This window comes from Crinia signifera, chromosome 4 (genome assembly GCF_055691185.1).
Source record: "Crinia signifera chromosome 4, ASM5569118v1, whole genome shotgun sequence".
Taxonomy (NCBI): Eukaryota; Metazoa; Chordata; class Amphibia; order Anura; family Myobatrachidae; genus Crinia; species Crinia signifera.
Genome location: NC_139220.1, coordinates 285,003,101 through 285,029,344, shown reverse-complemented (window position 1 = coordinate 285,029,344; position 26,244 = coordinate 285,003,101). Strand labels below are relative to the sequence as shown.

At 46.7% G+C, this 26,244-nt stretch overlaps 1 protein-coding gene across 2 annotated transcripts in view; it reads left to right on the top strand.

Moving 5' to 3' along the window:
• The window catches only part of PEBP4 (phosphatidylethanolamine binding protein 4), a 57,062-nt gene extending 39,202 nt beyond the window's left edge, over positions 1 to 17,860 (top strand). For both annotated transcript variants that reach the window (XM_083184844.1, XM_083184845.1), the window contains exons 5-7: positions 9,294 to 9,342; positions 9,504 to 9,617; positions 17,394 to 17,860. In XM_083184844.1, the coding sequence (XP_083040970.1) occupies positions 9,294 to 9,342; positions 9,504 to 9,617; positions 17,394 to 17,500 (270 nt within the window). In that variant the 3' untranslated portion in view covers positions 17,501 to 17,860. The remainder of the gene's footprint in view (positions 1 to 9,293; positions 9,343 to 9,503; positions 9,618 to 17,393) is intronic.
• The last annotated feature ends 8,384 nt before the right edge of the window (positions 17,861 to 26,244 follow it).

Genomic DNA, 26,244 nt, shown 5'->3' with positions numbered 1-26,244 from the left:
GTTGGTCACAGGTATGCAGGCGAGACACTGGTTGGTCACAGATATACAGGTGAGACACTGGCTGGTCACAGGTATACAGGCGAGACACTGGTTGGTCACAGGTATGCAGGCGAGACACTGGTTGGTCACAGGTATGCAGACGAGACACCGGTTGGTCACAGGTATGCAGGCGAGACACTGGTTGGTCACAGATATACACACTGGTTGGTCAAAGATATACAGGTAAAACACTGATTGGTTGGTCAGAGGTATACAGACGAGACACTGGTTGGTCACAGGTATGCAGGCGAGACACTGGTTGATCACAGATATACAGGTGAGACACTGGTTGGTCACAGATATACACACTGGTAGGTCGCAGGTATACAGGTGAGACACTGGTTGGTCAAAGATATACAGGTAAAACACTGATTGGTCACAGGTATACAGGCGAGACACTGGTTGGTCACAGGTATACAGGTGAGATACCGGTTGGTCACAGGTATACAGGTGAGACACCGGTTGGTCACAGGTATACAGGTGAGACACTGGTTGGTCACAGGTATACAAGTGAGACACTGGTTGGTCACAGGTATACAAGTGAGACACTGGTTGGTCACAGGTATGCAGGCGAGACACTGGTTGGTCACAGGTATACAGGTGAGACACTGGTTGGTCACAGGTATACAGGCGAGACACTGGTTGGTCACAGGTATGCAGGCGAGACACTGGTTGGTCACAGGTATGCAGACGAGACACCGGTTGGTCACAGGTATGCAGGCGAGACACTGGTTGGTCACAGATATACACACTGGTTGGTCAAAGATATACAGGTAAAACACTGATTGGTTGGTCAGAGGTATACAGACGAGACACTGGTTGGTCACAGGTATGCAGGCGAGACACTGGTTGATCACAGATATACAGGTGAGACACTGGTTGGTCACAGATATACACACTGGTAGGTCGCAGGTATACAGGTGAGACACTGGTTGGTCACAGATATACACACTGGTTGGTCACAGGTATACAGGTGAGACACTGGTTGGTCAAAGATATACAGGTAAAACACTGATTGGTCACAGGTATACAGGCGAGACACTGGTTGGTCACAGGTATACAGGTGAGACACTGGTTGGTCACAGGTATACAGGCGAGACACTGGTTGGTCACAGGTATGCAGGCGAGACACTGGTTGGTCACAGGTATGCAGAGGAGACACCGGTTGGTCACAGGTATGCAGGCGAGACACTGGTTGGTCACAGATATACACACTGGTTGGTCAAAGATATACAGGTAAAACACTGGTTGGTCACAGGTATACAGGTGAGACACCAGTTGGCCACAGGTATACAGGTGAGACACCGGTTGGTAGTAGTAGTAGTACGTTTATTTATAGGTATACAGGCGAGACACCGGTTGGTCACAGGTATACAGGTGAGACACCGGTTGGTCACAGGTATACAGGTGAGACACCGGTTGGACAGACACCGGTTGGTCGCAGGTAAGACACCGGTTGGTCACAGGTATGCAGGTGAGACACCGGCTGGTCACAGGTATGCAGGTGAGACACCGGTTGGTCAGAGGTATACAGGTGAGACACCGGTTGGTTACAGGTGAGATACCGGTTGGTCACAGGTATACAGGTGAGACACCGGTTGGTCACAGGTATACAGGTGAGACACTGGTTGGTCACAGGTATACAGGTGAGACACTGGTTGGTCACAGGTATACAGGTGAGACACTGGTTGGTCACAGGTATGCAGGCGAGACACTGGTTGGTCACAGGTATGCAGGTGAGACACTGGTTGGTCACAGGTATGCAGGTGAGACACTGGTTGGTCTTAGGTATACAGGCGAGACACTGGTTGGTCACAGGTATACAGGCGAGACACTGGTTGGTCACAGGTATACAGGCGAGACACTGGTTGGTCACAGGTGAGACACTGGTTGGTCACAGGTATGCAGGTGAGACACTGGTTGGTCACCGGTATACAGGTGAGACACTGGTTGGTCACAGGTATACAGGTGAGACACTGGTTGGTCACAGGTATGCAGGCGAGACACTGGTTGGTCACAGGTATTCAGGCGAGACACTGGTTGGTCACAGGTGAGACACTGGTTGGTCACAGGTATGCAGGTGAGACACTGGTTGGTTACAGGTGAGACACTGGTTGGTCACAGGTATACAGGTGATACACTGGTTGGTCACAGGTATGCAGGTGAGACACTGGTTGGTTACAGGTGAGACACTGGTTGGTCACAGGTATACAGGTGATACACTGGTTGGTCACAGGTATGCAGGTGAGACACTGGTTGGTCACAGGTATGCAGGCGAGACACTGGTTGGTCACAGGTATACAGGTGAGACACTGGCTGGTCACAGGTATACAGGCGAGACACTGGTTGGTCACAGGTATGCAGGCGAGACACTGGTTGGTCACAGGTATGCAGACGAGACACCGGTTGGTCACAGGTATGCAGGCGAGACACTGGTTGGTCACAGATATACACACTGGTTGGTCAAAGATATACAGGTAAAACACTGATTGGTTGGTCAGAGGTATACAGACGAGACACTGGTTGGTTACAGGTGAGACACTGGTTGGTCACAGGTATACAGGTGATACACTGGTTGGTCACAGGTATACAGGTGAGACACTGAAGTAGAATAGATTTGTAGCATAGATGCAGCAAGCAGGACTACATCCGTATATTGTTCCTGGAGAAATTAGCACAAACGCTGCTTACCTCATCACAGGTTAATGAGATATTATAGGACTTGGCTTTCAAGTCTTATATTCCAAAAAATAAATTATGCTGTGCATAGTAAAAATAAAAAAAACAAGTTTCTATGATGTTTTCCTTTAAATGTCTATCAGAGCGTTACCTGAGGCACACATAAAACATCAGTCCTATTGGTCACTGACAATCATATCCGCCTGCTCCTATATGGAGGCTCCTGCGCCGTCTGAACTTTAGAAAATAGTTCAATAAAAGTCTAACAATTCAGACCATCTTCCTATTTATTATCACCCATAATATATACATATACAGTATATGTGCGTGTGTATGTTCTGACTATTAATAGCTCTAGTTGATGACTCGACAATACTGTTGGCCCGTATCCAGTGCAATGTCCCCAGGTCAGTTTCTGGGCATATGTGGCTCTGTATTGGGTCAAAGCTGTGGGGTGATGCTTACAGGGAGGGTGTTTCAGAATTGCCCTGTCCCATCAGCAGAAGCACATATCGCAGCACCACTGACTCATCCCTAACTCTGCAGTTACCAAGGGAACCATCAGGATTAGTGATATGTAGAAGGTGGGGGGGGGGGGGGTTGCCTGAGAGGGTAATGGGGGGCTGGGAGTAGTCAGAGGAGTTTAGGGGCACAGGTGGTGACTGACATTATAACAGAGGGGTATTTGATTTAGCAGCAGTCTGATTTGCAGAACTTTTTTCTTCCTCCTTTATGTCCCCAGTTCATTATTCCTCTTCATCGCGCATCCTGTGTCTCCCTTGTCGCTGGTGTCCTCCCCCTGCCTCTCCTTTCTCTCTCCTGTGTTCTGCTTCCCCTTTCTCTGTCTCCCACGCCTGGTCTTTCTCCTGTTATTCTCTTACGTGTCTGAGTGGGAGATTCCTTCTCACACGTGGCTGGCTGAGGAGTGGGAGCTTGCTAGAGCTTCCCCGAGAGCCAGCTCATCTGTATTACACTCTGCCCCATACAGCTTACACTTTAATAACCCCGCTATTATCTTCTAGTAAGACACCTGGATCCAATGGTGCAAGCTGAAGGTAACCCCACCTGGTATATCACCCTAGGCAACTCGGCTAATGTTATAGTAACAGAGAGACGCTGTCCTGCATCCAGCAGCTTATACAGCTTTCAGAATTCCACTGTAGATAACAATATATAGAAATGCTGTATAAATGTTATGATCCAACCTGTGAAACTTTGGAATGGTGCTTCCATAAATCAGGTGATGGGATATTTTCTTCTTCCTTTCTACATTGTTACAAGAGACACAAATGTTATGCCATGTGCAGCTGTACAGAAGGAGGCGTTAGAGTGTGCCCGTCTTATGGAAACATCAGTGGGTTCTAAAAAATGAAACATGAACTTTTCCTCTTTGTGGCACTCGAGTCTAGACCACTTCTCATTTACATAAGGTGCTACTGGCACCATAACTGGTAACATACACAGCAGCAGTGACCATTTTTTCCACAAGTGAACCAGTATGAATAAAAGCCTGTTTTATGTATATATATATATATATATAAGGCAGGGGTTCCCAAACTTTTTGAAATCACGGCACCCTGGAGTATCAGAATTATTTTCGTGGCACCCCTAGGCCAAAAGTTTCTTATTGATTACTTAAAAAATATATATAAATTGTGTTTATATGTGATCCTTAAGTCCAGTTATGTTGTGAGGGACAGTATTCACTCTGGGTTGTTCACATATTTTATGATTGGAAGCCACAAGCACTGATGCCCCTTTCAGACCGCACTTTGTAAACGGTATATTGCCGTTTTTTTACCGTTTTAAAACGGTAATCTGTGCGGTCTGAAAGGTGCAGATCCAATTAACCGGTTTGAAAATACCGTTTTTTCAAACCGGTTAAAATGCAGGGTCCTACCCGTTTCAGACCCGGTATTTTGGGATCAAAATCGGGTCTGAAACGGTATTTAGGACCCAGCCAATGAGCTGGGTCCTAAATTCAGCGCAGTGAATATTTAATGAGCGCTCATTAAATATTCACAGCACTGGAGCCGCCCCGCGCGCGTGTCGACCCCCCGCGAAAGTCACTAAGAAAAGTGACTTTCGGAAAATGGCTGCCCCCATACGAAAGACCGTTTTTTAAAACTGATTTTCCTATGGGGCAGCCATTTTCTGAAAGACGCTTTTTTTCATAAGTGCTTCCCCGACCAACTGCAGTGCCGGATCACGCAACGGAGGTGCCGGCTGCACAGGGGGGGGGGGGGTTTGTTAGCCCTGGGGTGGGGGGGATTTGGGGGTGTTAACCCCCGGGGGAGAGGGGGCGGGGGCGGCGCGCGCTGAAGACTGGCTTTGACCCTGTTTTTGGAAAGTTTCCAAAAACGGGTCTGCCAGTGTCAAAAAAACCGCACTTAAACGGTGTGAAAGGGGTTTTACCTGGCAGACCCGTTTTTGGAAACGTTTCCAAATACAGGGTCAAAGCCAGTTTTGCGGTCTGAAAGCAGCATGATTTTCCCTTTTACATTGACCATAAATAAAATGAATTAGACCTAGACCACCATCCCAGGGCACCCCTGCAAGTGCTCTGAGGCACCCCAGGGTGCCACGGCACACAGTTTGGGAACCACTGATATAAGGATTTACCTTCACTGTAACACTCATACTGCATTACTCTATCACAATACAGACACATCCAGTGGCGCAGCTACGTTTTGGGCGCCCCTCCCGCCGTTAAGGGGGGGGGCGCCCATACCCACCCCCCGCCGCCGCCCCGTCAAGCACCCCCCCGCCGCCCATGCTAACCCCCCTCCCCCGCTGCGGTGCTATAGTTACGCCCCTGGACACATCATGATGTACGTATTGTCTGGCAGATATAAAGCTGTTGTGAGTGTGGCTAGTGTTTGCCATAGTGATATGCATGGTTATACGGCCTATATACTCTACATACAGGCTCCTACCAGGACTGTGGCTTGCTGGAAGAAGCAGATACAACTATACATATTCATTCTGCATTATAAAGCAAACTATTAATTCACCATAACTGGTTATGTGCATAGACTCAGATAAATCTATACTGTACTTTGCATTGGCCTCTAATTGTCAGATTGTTACTGATCTGTGGCCTGTGGCCACTACACTGGGGCTTTCCTACATAGCACCCACGCAGCCAGTGTCAGGGATCCCCTGCATACATGATGCAACCATCTCTGCCCCCTCATCCTCGCATCAGGCTGTGGCTTCTTCTTTCTGCACAAATGACTCGGTGACATCCTCCCGTCACCTCCCACGGCTCATTCTATCACAGTCTTCCTGTCTGTCATGTGACCACTGCCCATAGGAAAGGAAATGTGCACAAACAGTGTCGCCAAACAATATAATACCAATGAATAAAACAATCTGCAGTATATACATAATACCTGTCACACACACACTTATATACATGCGAACACATAAATGCATACATATAGGCCCTTATTCAGGTTGACTCACAAGTCTGCGAATTTCGCAGGCTTGCAAGTCCACCAGTCGCCGCACACACAGCCGCCCGCCCCACCCCCATTGCACGGCGCTATTACCTGCAGACATGCAAATGGATGATTTGCATACACATCCATTAGCAGCCTTGCGTTTGGACACAAAATCATTTGATGGTCGCGGACCATCGAATGATTTTTCAAGCGCTCACAAATGTAAGACACCTCTTTGGCGCAAGTGCCTTACGGGAAGCGGGCAGGCACCGGACATATCCGCTGATGTCAGATGCCCGTCGCTTGCACCCGCATCCATACCTCCCAACAGTCCCTATTTTAGCGGGACAGTCCCGATTATTAGGGCCTGTCCCGCTGTCCCTCCCGCGGTCGGCAGTGTCCCGCGGTGAGGGGGGGCTGTTGGGAGTCCCCCCTGTCAGCTGCTAAGCAGCGGGGAATAAACGCTGTGTGCATGCGCACAGCGTCTATTCCCGCAGCCAGGGGGCTGGGGGCATGGCTAGAGGCTCACAGAGCCTCTGGATCATGCCCCCATAGCGGCAAAATGGGGGCGTGGCCTTGTGGGGGAGCCGCGAGTATAGGCCACGCCCCCTAAATTAGGGCCCCCCACACACACAAGAAAGTTGGGAGGTATGCCCGCATCATCGGATCATCTGGGAATTACCATGAGAACGCCCAGGCATTATCATGGGAATGCCCATGATACGCTGGGTGTTCCCATGGGCGAATCCCCCTGCCCGCACTGATGTGTGCCAACGCTCACGAATAACCGATTCGCCATGGCCGTTCGCACACTGCCACTGCACATGTGCATAACTGAGGATGAGCATGCGTAGTCGCAAGACATCGCTCCACTGCGCGAACACGCACATGGAGTGAATGAACCTGAATAAGGGCCATAGTCCAAACACTCATTCACACAGAGGGGGGTACGGTCATTAGGTCGACCCTATTAGTGTTGACATGCACCATTGAATGTCGACAGGCCTTAGCTTGACACCTGAGTAGGTCGGCAGAGTCGGAAGGTCGACTCAAGCATTGGGTCGACAATGGTAAGGTCGACAGTCAAAAGGTGACATGAGTTTTTCCTATTTTTTGAGCCGACAGATGGTATTTCATGCCCTACCATCCAATACAGCGTGGTGGGAGAATAATTTAGTGTGCCGAGCGTAGCGAGCCGTGAGAGGGGACGCGGTACACTTAGACGGTGTCAATGTCGACTGTGTCATCATTCAGGACAAAGAAACTTGAAAACCCTGTCGACCTTCCCTTTGTCACGTATTTGGGCACCTGTTCGGCACCGTCTTCACAGATGAGCTGTCCCCACAATGTATCATTTTCAATGAAAGATAATAGTAAAAATAAATATGACCCCGAGCTTCCAGCAGCTGTCTCTAGCCAGGGCCGGCTCTTCCATTCAGCAGCTTTAGATCAGCTTGCATGGGGGTCCAGCATCACCTACCTTCCCATAAGGGAATGGAAAGTGGGTATTGGGTGGGGGTAATGGCAGCAGGCACAAGTTTTGCCTAGGGTGCTGAGAAACCATGCACCAGCTCTGTCTGTAGCTACTTTATTCCAGCTTCCAACAGGGTAACAACAGCGTTCACCTACAGGCCACTGCTGATACGAATACTAAATACAGGCCTCGGTGAGGGGAGCATTGGCCCTTTCAAGCCAGGGATGGGGAACCTTTGGTCTTCCAGCTGTTGTTGAACCATTGCTTTTTGGCCATGCTAAAACTGTTGCAAGGCATGCTGGGATGCGTAGTTCAACAACAGCTGGAGAGCCGAAGGTTCCCCATCCCTGTTCTAAGCTGAGAGATATGGTCATTATGGTGTGAAAGTCTACTCTGCAAAAGGTCGACATGAGTTTTTCACTTTCACAAGAATAGTAAAGCACCATGCCGGAAGCATGGGGAGCGCAGAGAGCCATGCGTGGGGACACGTATACTTTGACGGTGTTCAGGTCAACATTCAGGATAAAAAAAGTGAAACCGCACGGTGACCTTTTGATTGCCGACCTATTTCATGTGTCGACCTAGGGCAATTTCGACCATCAGTGGTCGCTCCAATGCATGTCAATCTAATATGTGTCAGCCCAATGACCTATTTGCAAGGAAAGGCCAAGCAGATTGTGAATGCAACCTATTCCCAGTGCAAAACAGTGCTTCCCAAACCTGGCCCTGAAGGCACCATATCTGTACAGGTTTTCATGATATCTGAGCACAGATGGTTATATCAAACTGAATGGAGCAATAATTAAGTCACCTGTACTCAAGCATGGATGGGCTGTTAGGGTGCCTTGAGTACTGAGTTTGGGAACCACTGGTGTAAAGGAAACACTGCTGGAGGACTTACATTCATCCTCCTGCCACCATTACTAATTTGACTTGAACCACTGAGGTGTCTGGAAGGGGATGCAGTTTAAATCCCGGCGGTCGGGATCCCGGCGTTCAAAATCCCGACGCCGGAATCCCGAACACTGAAATCCCGACACTTTCTCCCCCCGTGGGTGTCCACGACACCCTCGGAGGGAGAATAAATTAGTGTGCCGAGCGTAGCGAGGCACCGGGCCCGCTGCGTGGCTCGCAAGGGGGGCGATCCACGTCCCCCCCTTGTCGGGATTTTGAACGCCGGGATCCCGACCGGCGGCTTTTCATGCCGAATCCTTCTGGAAGCTATATGGGTCTGATGTTGTGTTGTTGTCAGTGACCAGGGTGTACAGAAGTGTTGTCTTTGGAAAGACCTTCTTTTATCCCAGACCCCTCTGCCACAAGGCTTCTCAAATGTCAAGTGTCTTTTTCAGACCACCTCTCCACCACACATGGTAGTTTCTACGGTTCCATCAAAATCAGATTATTGAAACATTTTCAGCTGTTTCAAAAAGTTGAAAGCCAGGACACCCCACCACATCTTCTATATCAGGGCCACAGGGCCTACTTTTTTTTTTTAAATAGTATGGTTTATCAAAAGTATATCTTGCTACTAGAAAAGCCAACCTTAACATACTGGTCAAAATGAATGATGGCATTGTTCTCATTAAGGTTTATAATCTAGATATTGCCAGTGATCACTTGTTCCTCTTCTCCTCACAATCTCTATTTCTATGTAGGGTAAGGATCTCACGACTGGAAAAAGTCTAGGAGGAAGAGTTTTATCAGGTAAAAAAGAAAGCTAAACTATGATTACATCGTCCGGCCGGCACCACGCGGCCCCTGGGATCCTGAGGCAGAGAACGGTTATGTCATATTGTTTACAACACTGAGGACTTGGGTACTAAAAACTGGAGTTGAGATCACTTACCTAATTCTGTTCTCCTCAGCTTACAGCGCTCCATCACCCCCTGCAAATACTGGGAGTCACAGATACCAGATTCTGCTCTACCTGCAACCTCCAGAATCTAGTCCCTCTCTCCTCCCATCTGAAAATTCTCTGGGTACGTTTATCTTATCATCATCACTACTGCATAAAAAGCAAAAGAACTGACTGAAGAAGCATAAAACCGTTGGTGTGTCCAAATACACTATAAATGGGTACAGGAGTGAGGAGGTATAATACAGTATAAATGGGTACAGGAGTGAGGAGGTATAATACAGTATAAATGGGTACAGGAGTGAGGAGGTATAATACAGTATAAATGGGTACAGGAGTGAGGAGGTATAATACACTATAAATGGGTACAGGAGTGAGGAGGTATAATACAGTATAAATGGGTACAGGAGTGAGGAGGTATAATACAGTATAAATGGGTACAGGAGTGAGGAGGTATAATACACTATAAATGGGTACAGGAGTGAGGAGGTATAATACAGTATAAATGGGTACAGGAGTGAGGAGGTATAATACACTATAAATGGGTACAGGAGTGAGGAGGTATAATACAGTATAAATGGGTACAGGAGTGAGGAGGTATAATACACTACAGTTGGTACAGGAGTGAGGAGGTATAATACAGTATAAATGGGTACAGGAGTGAGGAGGTATAATACAGTATAAATGGGTACAGGAGTGAGGAGGTATAATACAGTATAAATGGGTACAGGAGTGAGGAGGTATAATACAGTTTAGATGGGTACAGGAGTGAGGAGGTATAATACACTACAGTTGGTACAGGAGTGAGGAGGTATAATACAGTATAGATGGGTACAGGAGAGAGGAGGTATAATACAGTATAGATGGGTACAGGAGTGAGGAGGTATAATACAGTATAAATGGGTACAGGAGTGAGGAGGTATAATACAGTTTAGATGGGTACAGGAGTGAGGAGGTATAATACACTACAGTTGGTACAGGAGTGAGGAGGTATAATACAGTATAGATGGGTACAGGAGAGAGGAGGTATAATACAGTATAGATGGGTACAGGAGAGAGGAGGTATAATACAGTATAGATGGGTACAGGAGTGAGGAGGTATACTACAGTATAGATGGGTAAGCTACAGGAGTGAAGAGGTATAATACAGTATAGGTAGGTACAGGAGTGAGGTGGTATAATACACTACAGTTGGTACAGGAGTGAGGAGGTATAATACACTATAAATGGGTACAGGAGTGAGGAGGTATAATACAGTATAAATGGGTACAGGAGTGAGGAGGTATAATACACTATAAATGGGTACAGGAGTGAGGAGGTATAATACAGTATAAATGGGTACAGGAGTGAGGAGGTATAATACACTACAGTTGGTACAGGAGTGAGGAGGTATAATACAGTATAGATGGGTACAGGAGAGAGGAGGTATAATACAGTATAGATGGGTACAGGAGTGAGGAGGTATAATACAGTATAAATGGGTACAGGAGTGAGGAGGTATAATACAGTTTAGATGGGTACAGGAGTGAGGAGGTATAATACACTACAGTTGGTACAGGAGTGAGGAGGTATAATACAGTATAGATGGGTACAGGAGAGAGGAGGTATAATACAGTATAGATGGGTACAGGAGAGAGGAGGTATAATACAGTATAGATGGGTACAGGAGTGAGGAGGTATACTACAGTATAGATGGGTAAGCTACAGGAGTGAAGAGGTATAATACAGTATAGGTAGGTACAGGAGTGAGGTGGTATAATACCCAAAGGGTGTGTCTAGCTCCATATATGGAGAGATTGTGAAAAAAGACTGAGCGTGGCACCTAGAAGCGTGGGTGTGTACTGCTACATCTGAGAGGAATCTTTTAACATGACATATCCAAATGTAGATGAGCCGTAAAGCAGTTAGTAAGAGATACTATACTTGCTAAAGTGCTGGGAATTGGTGCTGATGATTCAATGTAAATGTATCTAATCTCTCATTTTTCCCCCCAGAAAATGTAACAGTGTAATGTGGGCTAGGTGAAATGAGGGAGATTGCTAGACTAATGAGGGAGAGAGGGAGATTGCTGCTATTTCAGGTAGTCTCCTGCAGAATGCAGGAGGGTAGGCAACTATGGTACAGGAGTGAGGAGGTATAATACACTATAGAAGGGTACATGAATGAGGAGATGGGTAAAGGAGTGGTGGACTGAGAAGCTATGGCACAGTATGGGGCTGATTCTGTTTTGGAAGCAATGCCAATGTTCACAGAAATCTGCAATATTTTGATACATTTGTGTCTAAATACCTAAAAAGTTGCCCGGTGTATGCTTCCTGCAGTCACAGGTCTGACTGAGCCCACTTACTGTGGAAGGACACATGCATCACTAGGGCACAACACACAACCCTGTGGGCAATAACGTGCCACTCACTTGGGTGGGCATCTCCTTTGATTATTTATGAGTCCCAGAAAGTTGTAGCGCAATGGTCACATAATAAAGAGGTGATGGAGCAGTTATGTTAGGAATTACTGGAGGGTCTTGTGGGGACACAACAATTCCATCTTTAATATCTACCACCCACCCCTGTGCAGCCCCATTAATCTCCCCTGGTCCTGCCATGATATTAATTGAACTTGCTGAGAAATGCAGGAATGGCAGAAAGTGTTTTGTCCCCAGCTCCCGCCTCCCTCAGGAAGGTGACATTATTAACCCCTTCTCCTCCACATGCTTCTTCCTTTATATAATACTTCTCTCATACATCTGTGTATCCAGTCGATCATTTGCTTATATTTTTTCAACTTCATATCTGTCTTATACAAGTGTATCTATAGCTATTGTTCACAATGCACAGCCCAAGACTAGCAAATTTGAAACATGAAAGAAAAATCTAATTCTAATCAATATGTTACAGTGCTATAAGCAACACCTTCAAACTATATATAAATTCTGTATATAGTGCAGCGGCAGAAAACATAGGGGGTGATTCAGGTTAATTCGCAAAGCACATTTGGAGGGGGGGGTGATTCAAGTTGATTTGCAAAGCACATTTAGTTTGCTAATGGCCAAAACCATGTGCACTGCAGGTGGGGCAGATGTACAGTGCAGAGAGAGAGAGTTAGATTTGGGTGAGTTATTTTGTTTCTGTGCAGGGTAAATACTGACTTCTTTTTTTTACACTGCAATATAGATATCAGTATGGAGTACATCCCCCGCCCAAATCTAACTCTCTCTGCACATGTTACGTCTGCCCCTCCTGCAGTGCACATGGTTTTGTCCATTAGCAAAGCAAGGGGTCATGCTAATTTTTTTATACCACATTCCAATTTTTGAAGTGCACTATTTCTTGATATTGTTTGGACAGTAGGTAACAAAATTTAGAATTTGGAAGGTGCACCGAACACGCTGCAGTCAAAATCCCGACAGGTTCAAAATTCCGACAAGGACAAAATCCCGACATTAAAAATCCTGACATTAAAAATCCCGACATTAAAAATCCTGACAGGGTCAAAATACCGACATATAGAATGTACAGGTGAAACAGTCAACATGACTTTCCGTCGACAGGTCGCAAGGTCGACATGGGTTTATTCACTGTTTTTTGACCCGACATGTGCCGACAGGCGGTATTTCATGCTCTACCATCCACTAGGGCGTGGTGGGAGAATAAAATAGTGTGCCGGGCGCAGTGAGGCACCGTGCCCGAAGCATTGCGAGCGAAGCGAGCAATGCGAGGGGCTGCGGTTCACTTCCAACTGTGTCCATGTCGACTGTGTCGACATTCGGGTCAAAAAACAGTGAAAAAACCCACGTGGTACTTGTTTCCTAGAACGGCCACAATCGCGGGCATCGTGTACCTTAAAGTTAAGGTACACGATGCCCGCGATGGACCCGATTTCAGGTCCATTTTACCGTCAAAGGCAAAATCGGGGGCATCGCGTCGGTCGCGGCCATTAACATTGCCCCCGACGCGATGCCCGCAATTTTGCCATAGGCTTCAATGTTAAAATATTTTTTAACATTGAAATCGGGAGCATCGCGTCGGTCTTGTGCCATTATAATGGCACAAGATGAGATGGACATGATTAAGTCCATCTCACATAGGAAACAATGTGAAATGGGCCAATATGACCCATTTCACATTGTATATGGCCCCGTCGTCACCCCACGATTGACGCCAACCCGAAGCGTGGCGAGCGGCAGCGGTGCGCGTCCTCCGACCTTTTCATACCCCTACTATCCACGTCGGCGTGGAGTTGAGAATATAAAGTGTGGCGAGAGTAGCGAGCCACCGAGCCCGAAGCATGGCGAGCGCAGCACAGGGGACGCGTATACCTGTGAAGTTATACGCGTGCGCTCGCCACGCTTCGGGCTCGGTGGCTCGCTGCGCTCACCACACCTTATATTCTCAACTCCACGCCGACGTGGATAGTAGGGGTATGAAAAGGTCGGAGGACGCGCACCGCCAATGTAAAATAGGGTCCCAGGGTCGATCGCGACGGTCGCATCGCATGCGATTTGGTCGAATGCGATGCGACCGACGCAATTTTTCCGACACGACCACCCCGATGCAAATGGGTGTGGCCGTGCTAGGAAACAAGTACCACCCATGTCGACCTCGCAACGGAAAGTCATGTTTACTGTTTCACCTGTACATTCTATATGTCGGTATTTTGACCCTGTCGGGATTTTAAATGTCGGGATTTTGTCTTTGTCGGGATTTTAAATGTTGGGATTTTTTCCTTGTCGGTATTATGACCCATTCGGGATTTCATACCGAATCCCTAGTACCAACCCTGGCTCTGCCTGCTGGGGTGGGTAGGTCGCAGGGAAGGAGAGTTCTACCACCTCTCCGTGACCACTTTAAGCCCTGGCCACAACCCATAGGAAATATTAGTACAGAAAATAAAGGGCCTGAGTCAGACTCATTGGGCAGTGTAGATTCAGACTCATTGGGCAGTGTAGATTCAGACTCATTGGGCAGTGTAGATTCAGACTCATTGGGCAGTGTAGATTCAGACTCATTGGGCAGTGTAGATTCAGACTCATTGGGCAGTGTAGATTCAGACTCATTGGGCAGTGTAGATTCAGACTCATTGGGCAGTGTAGATTCAGACTCATTGGGCAGTATATATTCCCTGCCTAGCGAGCGAGTGAGCGCCGCCCTGACTATTATTTTATTTTTATGGCTGTGTTTGGTGCCGCTCACATATTAACACAAACTATATTCAAGTGGTCAGAAAAAAGCTGCTCACTTAGGGGGTTATTCAGACCTGATTGCTGTTGTGAACATTCGCACGGTGACCGATTATCGAATGACTGCGCATGCGTACGGATTACAGTACTCATGTGCAACGCCAAACAGTGACAAAAAGCTATGATTTTTTTTCAATCGCAAGCGGGACTGACAGGAAGCCGCCATTTGTGGGTGGTAACGGGCCGATATCAGGGAGGGTGTATGACGTCAGCTCCAGCTTTTACCAGGGTGTTTCTATCACACAAGCAGCGTAGGTTCTGGGTTACACACATTCTGCACAGACGGGGAAAATCATTCCATGGGGATTGAGCTGAGTGGGGATTTGCTGCTAGCCGTCGCTCATCGTGATTTTCACAAGCCATTCACAGCCTTGCACAGGGAGGGTTTTCACTCTGACGGGACGGCGGCTATCTGATTGCAGGGCTCTGCAATTTTACTGAGCAGCTATAAGGTCTGAATAACCCCCATAGTACAGCTGCAGCCTACAGTAAATGTAGGGTCTGATTCAGACCTGTTTGCTAGACTGCGTAAACGAACAGGTAAACGCCGCCCCACCCCCACCACGCGAATCCCCTCTCTAACATGCAAGTGGGTATGTTTGCTAACACATCCCCTCACATGTGGCAGAAGGGTAATAAAAGTTAGTCCAGACTGACTTTAATTCTGGCCACTATCCCGAGCAGGCATCGCCATGCCCAGTAGTGTAACAATAGAGCCGCAGACCCCGCGGTGGTGGGGAGGCGCCCCCTGCCCTCCCTTCCCAGAGCAAACGGTGTGAAACTCCCCAAGGCCTTTCGTACCCGGGGTTTGCATATGAGCATAATCGCAAATCAGGTAGGGGACGAGTTCAGCCCCAAAGGAATGGGTCTGAATCGGCCCCATAGTACAGATGCAGCTATGGTACAGCCAGATCCCACAGGAAATATACAAGTAGTACAACCACAGCCCGCAGGAAACCTACAAGTAGTACAACCACAGCCCGCTGGAAACATACAGGTAGTACAACCGCAGCCCGCAGGAAACATACAGGTAGTACAACCACAGCCCGCAGGAAACCTACAGGTAGTACAACCACAGCCCGCAGGAAACATACAGGTAGTACAACCACAGCCCGCTATGGGGGCATGACCCAGAGGCTCTGTGAGCCTCTAGCCATGCCCCCAGCCCCCTGGCTGCGGGAATAGACGCTGTGCGCATGCGCACAGCGTTTATTCCCTGCTGCTTAGCAGCTGACACGGGGGTCTCCCAACAGCCCCCCCACACCGCGGGACACTGCCGCCCGTGGGTCGGACAGCCGATTGTCAGGGCCTGTCCCGATAAAATCGGGACTGTTGGGAGGTATGCACTGAACCCTATCTTTGAAACCTCTGATGGTGCCCACACGCTGTGAGATGTGTGCTAGGTATGATTGTGAGCTATACAATGTGTGCTAGGCAATTTGAACTTCATTGCTATGTGACTTGATCTTTATACACTGTGCTATATGAACTGCATAAGATTTGGCCTAGGCTACAATATGGTATATATGGCATGCGATTCCCTACACAGAGTGCGATTTGAACTAGACACGATGCAATGTAGTACATAAATACCTCCCTGGGTCCCACTGTGGGCAGCATTGTTTTTTTGTTTTGTTTTTTAGCTAAAGGTTTTGTGCATGGCAGTGGGGTAGTGCTGCAGCTTCACCTATCTGCTGAAGGATTAATGGTGCTGAGCATCAGGAGACAAGGCACACTGAGTGCACAAGTGTGCAGTGCATTACTGGGAGTTGACTGACACTTTGCACAACAGGGCAGAGGCTGAGCTCTGATTGTTGGAGCTCTTCTCAGGCCCATGGAGGACAGAAGCAGCGGCCTCATCATGGGAGGGTTTTTAATCAGAGGCAGCGCTAATCCTGTGAGGTCACCTAGCGAGTTAGAGGCACAGACGGAAAAACACAGGCTTTTCATGTGGTATATATATATATATATATATATATATATATATATATATATTTGTAGAATAAGCAGCACTCTTGAGTCTTTGTAGAAGCAGGTAAAAACTTTTTATTGCATCCTACATGTTCTGTGCCGCTTATTCTACAAACCTACATTGAATCACAGATTCTAAGAGGGCACCAGAGCAATACCCTTACCCTTGCAGAGGAACCGAGTGCCGGATTAACCGTATATATATATATACACACACACACACACACATATATATATATATATATATCAACACCCTGCAGTTACCCATTGACCAAGCTTATACTGCATTTACTGTGACTTTTGACAGTGTAATATTCTACCATGCAGTTTGCGGCCAGTAATGGCAAGTGGGACGGGGTGCCCTCCTCCCATTATGCTGTTCAGCCCTTCCCTTTTCCTAACTGGCTCACTGCAGACACTTGTCCCACAGAAGAAATAACCATCAGTGCCTCAGTGGTTCAACCCATTAATAGTTTTCTGTTGATGGCTTCCTACTATTGATGGGAATTACTGATGCACAACGATGGTGAACCCTTCATTGGCCATCACTACACTACGAAACTGTTCATAAAATGAGATATGTTTGTAAACGTCGGTGACAATTTAATAATGTACATACTTTAAAAAATGTTATTATACTGATAGAATGAACCTATAAATGATATTATATTCGGTTAATGTTCTGTGTTACAGGTTACTGGGATATTGAGGCATTTGCATCACGCTACAACTTAGGTGGCCCTGTGGTCACCACTCAGTTCATGGCCCAGAATCCTCTACAAAAGGTTCTTTCAAATTAGAAGAGGCCACCAGATCCTCCATGGTTCCCTATCAGAACTGGTGGCTCCACGTGGCTTATTCCTCAGAACACTCAATGATTATCTAACTCCATACCTGCCTCCTCCTTGTGGAAAACATGTGACCATAGGGTAATATACTCACCACTTTGTACATTCATTGTGCCAGCGTACCAACCTTTGAGCATACACACCTGTATTAGAATGTTATTTGCATGTGTTGTGGAACATGCCTTACCACAGGTTATAAGTGGAAATTGACAGAGAAAAAATGACACAAAGGAACGCTTTACTCAGCAGTGAGCATTTACCTTTAGTACACATTGCTCTGTTACATTGATTAAAATTATGTTATTATTGCTTTCTGAGTCTTCAGAGTGTGTCCCTTACTACAGAGCTCCGTCAAGATGGTGCACGTGTTATTTATGTATGTAGTTATACAGTATGGGCCTTATTTTAGTTGACTCGCTCTTGCGAATGGTTAGCCGGCGTTACCCATTCGCAAGCGGGATTCATTCGCAAGGCTTGCATGTTTTACATTAACCTCCATTTGCATGCCAGTGGGAACCTCCCCATCTTTCGACGGTCGCCGTTCATCGAATGATGGCGAAGGCGAATGCATACGTAAGGGTGGTCCATGAAACTCTGGGCGTTCACATATGCTAATGGCCCAGCCCGGCACCCCATGCCCCTCTCCACCCCCCGCTCGCAAGGCTGGGTGCATGCACCCAGCAAACAGACTTTTCAGAATCAGCTTTATTGGCCAGGTATACTAGGAATTTGTTTTCGGTTTGCTGTGCAGCAGCCAGGTGGGGAAGAAGTAAACAGCATACAGTATAAACAATATAAACAGGTGGGGGAACATGTACAGTCATATAGCAAGTTATTCCGAGGGGACACCGTATTAGATTATGTGCAAAGGGTTATGACGCGACTAGACAGTGAGGTGTTCATGAGTTCACGTGTCAACAGGTGAACCGCTTCAGGAAAAAAACGTTTTAGGCTTCTGGTGGGAATAGCCCTGTAGCGTCTGCCTGATGGCAGCAGGTTAAACAAGCCATGGCCAGGATGTAGTTGGTCCTTGACTATCTTCGTTGCCCACTTTTTTTGCTCTGGACAGGTACAGGTCCTGGACAGAGGGAAGGTCTGTCCCGATTATCTTCTCCGCAGTTCTGACTACCTTTTGGAGTCTGCATTTGTCTCTCTCACTGGCGGAGCCGTACCAGACCAGTATTGAGGAGCACAGTACAGACTCCACAATTGCGGAGTAGAAGAGGAGCAGAAGCTTCTGTGGGATGTTAAACTAAGGAAGAATAGCCTCTGCTGCACTTTTCCAACAATAGTATCAGTGTTGGGCCCCCATTTTCGCCGAGTTCGCACACACCCAGCATATACACATGCACATAAATGCTGCTAAACATGCACATATGCAAAACATTGGTCCCTGTGTGAACGAGCGGCCACCTCAAATGAACCAGAATAAGGGCCTATATGTAGATGAGCTTCTCCATAGCATGCCGGGTGTCAGAGCAAAATTACACAAAGGAACGCTTTACTCAGCAGTGAGCATTTACCTTTAGTACGCATTGCTCTGTTACATTGATTAAAATTGTTGGAGATAAACTTCACTTTTAATCAAGGTCCTTCATAGATCTGTAAGACTTATATCAATCGATTGAGAGACGAATGAAGTGCGCACACACAAGTTGCGATTCCAACACACGTCTGGCTTCTCGTTTATTTTGTCCAGGGATATATACATGCATACACAGTTTCCATACGTCTTATTTAGATAAGCAATACATGAGAGAGACTCATTCTTTGTTTCAAGGTCCTGCTCACCCTCCCTCCCCCTCTTTTGGGGTCTGTTGGTACCAAGACATTTCCTATGCTCTGAGACTTTCTTCATGTTATCTTGATAGTAAAGTGGGGGGTGGGGGTCTATAACTTTACTGGTTCAGGACTAGAATACAGAGTGTCAGCATCTATTATAACTCCTAAAAGACGAGACAAAATGGCTTCTCTCATGATTATTATATTGTTGTCTCTTTCAGTCCCTCCTTTTTAAAATAATCTGACACTTAATAGAAAAGTACTGGCATTACAATTGAGTTAATATTTTTTTACATACAGTAGTAAACAAAAAAAAAAAAATTATTATAAATGTAGGAAACTCATAGTGGTCAGACATCTTACAATACAAACTGCCTAAACATACAAAGGATTAGTCACATCAGATGGGTCTAGTGGGTTATATCCCTGAGACAGGGTAGCTTCTTCCCTGAGGTCAGAGGGCAACTGGCCGTTGGCGCACATCCATCGGAATAGACTGATCCTCTGTTTTCTGTGTCCTTCCAGATATGAGTTTCTTGAACTTGGTTGTATTTATTGCAGACTGACACTGTTTCAGAGAGACAGAGAAAACACAAATCAATATCTTGAAAGCAACATAAACAAGTATGCATAATCCTATAATTTTTAGGCCGAACATAAGAATTCCCAGGAATAGCCAGCCCCAATCACCTCCTAGAGTGTCAGGTGTATTATGCTCAGTGGGTTGACTAGCTTTCCCAATACTTCTCTTATTTATATGATGTGTCCCATTGGACCATTCTATTTCCCTATCCACTATATCAGGTGCAGATGTAATGGCTGGTATACGTTTGCCTATAGTGCAGACCCCATATCCTCCAGAAGGGATCCACTTAAATGCTCTTCTCTCACATATAAAATAAACATCATCATGCAACAGGTAGGGTCTGGCTACCGCTATACTGTATACAATTTTAAATGCCTGGTTCCTGGTTTGGTATAAGTTAGTAATAATACCTATGGGTGTGCATTACATTTATTCAAGTTATTAAACCTTTGGTCTATTTTTAGGTGTAGTGTCACATAAGGGTATGCTCTACCCTGTTTATTTCGATCACATGGATGCACATAATAGCCACTATTGTCCTTCTGTGACCATTCAGTTAAGGGGAATTGTCATAAAGTGGAGTTGAGTGTGTACACACTTTACTTCTACCTTCTGTATAATTTGTCTCTATTGCAACAAGTGTATAACATATACTATTAACACTATCAGGGCTGAACTACACAATATTAAGGCCTAAAGAGGTCTGTCTGATTTTGATCCAATTAGATTCATAGTCCAAACTTAACTTTCAACCACTTGCTATGGAAGCTTGCACTCTTTTCCTTGCAGCTTCACTGAAGTGGGTATGATCAATAGTACTTGATATGGACCGTAATATCTTAGTTCCAACGCCTTTCTCACGTCTTTTCACATAGACTCAATCGCCTGGCTGAAGACCATATGGATTGAGGTCTGCTTGTGATTCTGAGATGGAAAAGAGAGCTAAAAAGATACACGTGTTAGTCTGGTGATCAGTGATGTGGATAGTTACATCCTAATCTAGGCATGCTACCAAATAATACTTCATATGGAGACAACCCTGTCTTTCTGTTTGGGGTGGTTCTCATGCTAAACAGAGCTAACGGTAAACTGTCTGGTCATGATTTCTACCCATCTGCTAAATATATATATTGGTGCAGACTAAGATGTATTCATAGCCTCCTGGTTTGGGTAGCTGTACATAGTCTATTTATAGTCTCTGGACAGGAAAGATGCTCCTTGGGATTGTCCCTTTTCCTGGATTTGATATGCCACATATCCAACATGCTTGTCCATAGATGCCTGGAGCAATCCATCTTTCTGCTACTAGGTTCCTCATCTGGTCTTTTCTGGCATGTCTGTCCATTTGTTACCTGGCACATAACTAGAAAGAGGCTTCTTGGTAAATACAATTTCCCTTCAGCCTGCCATAGGCCTGGGTCTCTGTCTTGTGTTGCTCATTTCCTTTTCCAAGAGGCTTTCTCTTCCATTCTAGCTTGTTCCTGAAATGTCTTTCATGTCTGTAGATCTGGCATCTTTGCTTCTTCTTTCTCTTGAGTTTGCGCTGTTTATGCAATGGTCTTTATTGCTTCTTTTGCCGCTTTCTTTGCCAAATCATTTCCTTTAGTTTCTGAGGTTTGGTTCATGGTGTGGGCCTGAATCTTGATGATTGCCACTTTGTTTGGGCCTTCCGGGGCCCTAAACAGACTTCATATTAAGTCGGCATGCTGAATTCATTTTCCTGTTACAGTCTTAAAGTCTTTATTTTTCCAAATATGGCTGTAGTCCCAAGCCAAGCTCTAACATATCTGGAGTCTGTGTATATGGTGGCTGTGATTCCTTCATCATAAATCAATGCTTTTGTAAGTGCCACAAGTTCAGCTGCCTGTGCTGATAGGTTTGCTGGTAGGGCTTCTGCTTCCACAACTTCTGTCTGTGTGGTGACCGCATATCCCATATAGGGAACCCCATCTTCATAGTATCTGAACCCATCAACATAGAGTTCATGCTGGGCATTAGGCAGAGCCGTATCAATGACTTTGGGCAGAGGCTGGGTTTCCTGTTCCATAAGAGCCATACAATCATGATGAAAAGAAAAATTTGAGTGTGCATCTAATGTCTCTTCTTGATCAGCTGCTGCTTCCGCTGTCTCTGTACCTTCATCCTGATGATGCACTCCATTCCTACCATTCCCTCCTTTTGAATCTTCTGATTCATCAATCATAGCTGGGAGTAGAGTGGCTGGATTCAGGTGGTACATATTTTGATGGTGACATTTGTTTCACTCAGCAGAGCTACTTCATATTTGGTAAGTCTTGCTGCTGACGGGTGTTTAGTTCTGACTTGTTGCAGTATTTCAGCCTCTGCATTTGGTACTTGAATGCAGAATGCATGATTTAGGATGATGTCTGTGCTTTTGTACTTCAAGATGGCTGCTGCAGCCACTGCTCTGAGGCATGTTGGTGCTCCTAGGATAATTGTATCCAGTTTGGCAGAGTAATATGCCACAGGCCTGTGCTTGGTTCCATGTGGCTGTGTGAGAACTCCCAAGTGCATGTCCATGCGCTCCATGACAGAAGAGGGTAAATGGTTTGCAGCTGGACTAGCTGCACTTGTAGAAGGGCAATATCTGTCTTCCCTTAGAACCATAGCTGTTCTGGAACTGTTGATAGCCATGCTGGAAGATCTGTGGTTGGCTGTGATGTCTGTGTGAGGTAGACGTGGATAGCAGCCTCAGTGCAGTGGCGTAACTTCAAATCTTGAGCCCCCCCGCCAAAAGTTTCTTTGCGCCCCCCCCCCCCCCCCCGGCCGCCCGCCCACCAGCCATACTTACATACATAGGAGTCCGGCTGTCAGCGATGCGGGCAGCGGGTGGGAGCCGGGCTGTCATCGGTGAGGGTGGGAGCTGGGATGCCTGTCAGCGCTGCGGTGGTCCCGGCTCCCGTCCTGGCTTCATTCTGATATGAAGAACGGACCATAACAAAATGTCTGCCCCCATACAGCAGACAGTTTCAGAGAACTGTCGCTGTATGGGGGCGGACATTTTATAGTGGTCCGTCTCCATAGGCTCAGAATGAAGCCAGGACGGGAGCCGGGACCACCGCAGCGCTGACAGGTAAAGCTGTGGTGCATATGGGGGAGGCGGGGGAGCAGGCAGGCAGGCATTACAATAGCACCGCAGCCACCCGGCGCCCGCACTTACACTGCGCCTCCCCGCGACCGCGGGGGCTGCGGTGCTATTGTTACGCCACTGCCTCAGTGTTATCCTTCACTTGGTCTGGTAAATTGTTTTGTACTTGATTCCTTGCACGGTATACTGTGACTTGCATAGGAGATAACACATCAGCTCCGTGTAGGTTAACAGGACACATAGAAGAAGTGAGAAAAAAAATCAACGCCACAGGAGTCAGTTCATCATTAACGTGTTTGCATTTGCTTATTAGGACACTGGCTGTCCTGCAGCTTAAGTTTCATCTGTTGTCAGTAACAATTCAGGGCGGGACTTGTTCTTCAATAAACACTGTGTAGCCCAGTGTCCGGCAAGCAGCGAAGCTTGTGTCCAGTATGTAATGTCACTGTAACCATCCCCTCCTTTTGATCATGTTCAGTCATTAAAGTACACACAGGAGATGGAGGGGGGAGGATTGACACTGGGGGTCCTTCATGCTGACTGATCTGGGCTGCCACGATCTGCAATGACTCCAGCTGCAGCCTGTCCCTGTTACCATTTGAGATATTTCCTACAGTGTTTTTTCTGGTTTCCTGAAGTCTGTCTTCTTGCTTTCTCCTTACTGTCCCTGCATTAGTGGGTCTGTCAGTCCATTTCCCTTGCTGTGTCTGGACACTATGAACAGTCACTACAGGTGCCTTTTTTTTACTCTGCGTGTCTTTTCTTCTTTTTCTACATCGTCAATACCTTCTAATACTTGCAAAAGTCCAATCATATTGTCATTACGTCAGGTCTGCAGGCAAATAACTTTTCTTTCAATGGGTGATTAAGTCCATACAAAAACATAGTCTTGAGTGGGTACCTGTCATCCTCTTGTGCAGTCACTAACTGTTCATGATATTGTCTGACAGTACTAACTTTCTGCAGAATGTCTGTTGCTGCGGGTGCATTCTGTCTGATAACCTGACATCTATGTCTGAGTCTGGCTAAAAACTGTTCTCCACTTTCCCTAATGAGCCTGTCTGCAACAAGGGGTACATTCTCTATTGCTGGTAAATCACCCACTGCTCTCACTGGGTTAATCTGAACTATATGATTATATTCCTCTGAGCCTGCTGATGCTCTGACCATCTATTCCACATCTAATAATCTAACCAACAACTGTGAATAATACTAACAGTCTCCAACTTTCTGTAATATACTAATGGACTTCTTTGTATGTTAGACAATTCATTCACAACTCTAAACATTTCTGACTGATACCATGGTGCATAATACCCCTTTTAGACCAAAACGCCGGGTTGCACCCGGCTTTTTGGACCCTGGTTGAAGCCGGATGCGACCCGGCGTTTAGGGGCATTTACACCGGACGGGCTTAAACGCCCGCACCCCCCCCCCCCCCCCCCCCCCGCCGGCACTTGAAGATGACAGCGCGATGTCATCTTCAAGCGCCAATCGACGCCGTCGTACCCGGAACGCTGCTGGGGGCAGCCCAGCACTAAGGTAAGCTGCTAGGCTGCACCCAGTCCCCGCGCGCACCCCCCCGCCATTGGACAGGAGGTGAATGGATGCCGCACACAGGCATCCGTTCACCTCCCTCCCCCGCCGCCGCTGCTGTCTGCAGAGTATAGCATACATCAGCGCCGGCTGTCAGTGTCAGACTGACGATCCGTCCAACCTGCGGACGCTGCGGTCCGCAGGTTGGACGTTCCCCATTCATGTAAATGGGAGCCGGGTCATCCGACCCGGCGATTCCATTTACACCGCCCTTTACCCAGGTCCTAGCCGTGTTCTACCCAGGTCAGGACCTGGGTAGAAGTCCCGTGTAAAGGGACACGGCGTTAGGGATTTACACCGCCGAAGATCCGGGTCTGACCCGCCGCTGACCCGGATTTTTCGGCGGTGTAAAAGGGGTATAAGTCTCCCGATTAATATACATTCTGTTTGTTTGCGTGTCCTAGCCTCAGATAACCCTTCTCTGGGTGGACTTTGATTGTAATCTTTTAACCTTATTACAGATCTTACTTCTGGGTCACATGGTAAAACCTCTGATCCCACCCAATTTCCACAATTAGGACATTTTGTCTCTCCCTCTGGTATACAAAACACACATATTGGACACTTCCTTTGTGGATAATAATTTCCAAATTTAAGGGCTTGCAAATCTGAAGTTGGATACAATTCCTCAGTCCCCATGCCTGACCTGGCTATACCAGTAGTATTTCTACCTGCCGTTGTAATTGTGGTTGTGGGTGTGGTGCCCCCTGCTGCGAACAAGTCTAGTTCTTCTACGTTCTGTCCCCCAACTGCCTGGGGTTGCTCAACTACCTGCGGTGGTTGCTGTACAAATGGTGCATTATCTACCTGATTATCCTGCATAAAACCTGACCATCTCTCATCCTAACCTGTTTATGCTCACCTTTCCCCCTTATTTATTTATTAACAGTTTCTTATATAGCGCAGCATATTCCGTTGCGCTTTACAATAGCAGACAGTGATACAACAAAACAGGGTATTTACAGACAGTCAAAATGTAGGAGGGCTCGCAAGCTTACAATCCCCCTTCTGTGTTACCCCTGTCTGTCTAACCCTCCCCTTTAGAATGTAAGCTCTCACAGGCAGGGCCCTCTCTCCTCATGTGCCTTTCTTAGAATATATAAACCTCTGCCACCCTGATAATTGCTTCAGTGTCCTGTCCCCTGATGCAACTATCTGTATTAACCATGTACTTGTCCTAAACTGTCTTGTAATGTAATTTGTTTTGTGTTTGCTCATAACTATGCTCTGTAAAGCGCTGCGGAATTTGTATGCGCTATATAAGAAACTGTTAATAAATAAATAAAATAATTATCTGCTTGTGGTGCATTCGGTCTTGGTAAGTGATATGGTGGTGGACTTTCAAATGGCAACTCTTTTATCTTTCTTTTCTCATCCTGTGACACTGTAAGCCATATATTAACTGTATCTATATAACCTTTTTTCTGTAGCCAATGAGCGTTCGTCACTTGGAATCGTTTCCACGCGACAGGATCTAAAGTTCCATCCTTAGGAAAATTAGCCCTTCTTAAAATCGAACCGATCGATTTGATCGATTTCTTACCTTCCCTTTCTGCCACAACCTCTGGGGGGGAGCGCTCCATTAACTTTACAATGTTTACTCCCATTGGATTAATTACTTCC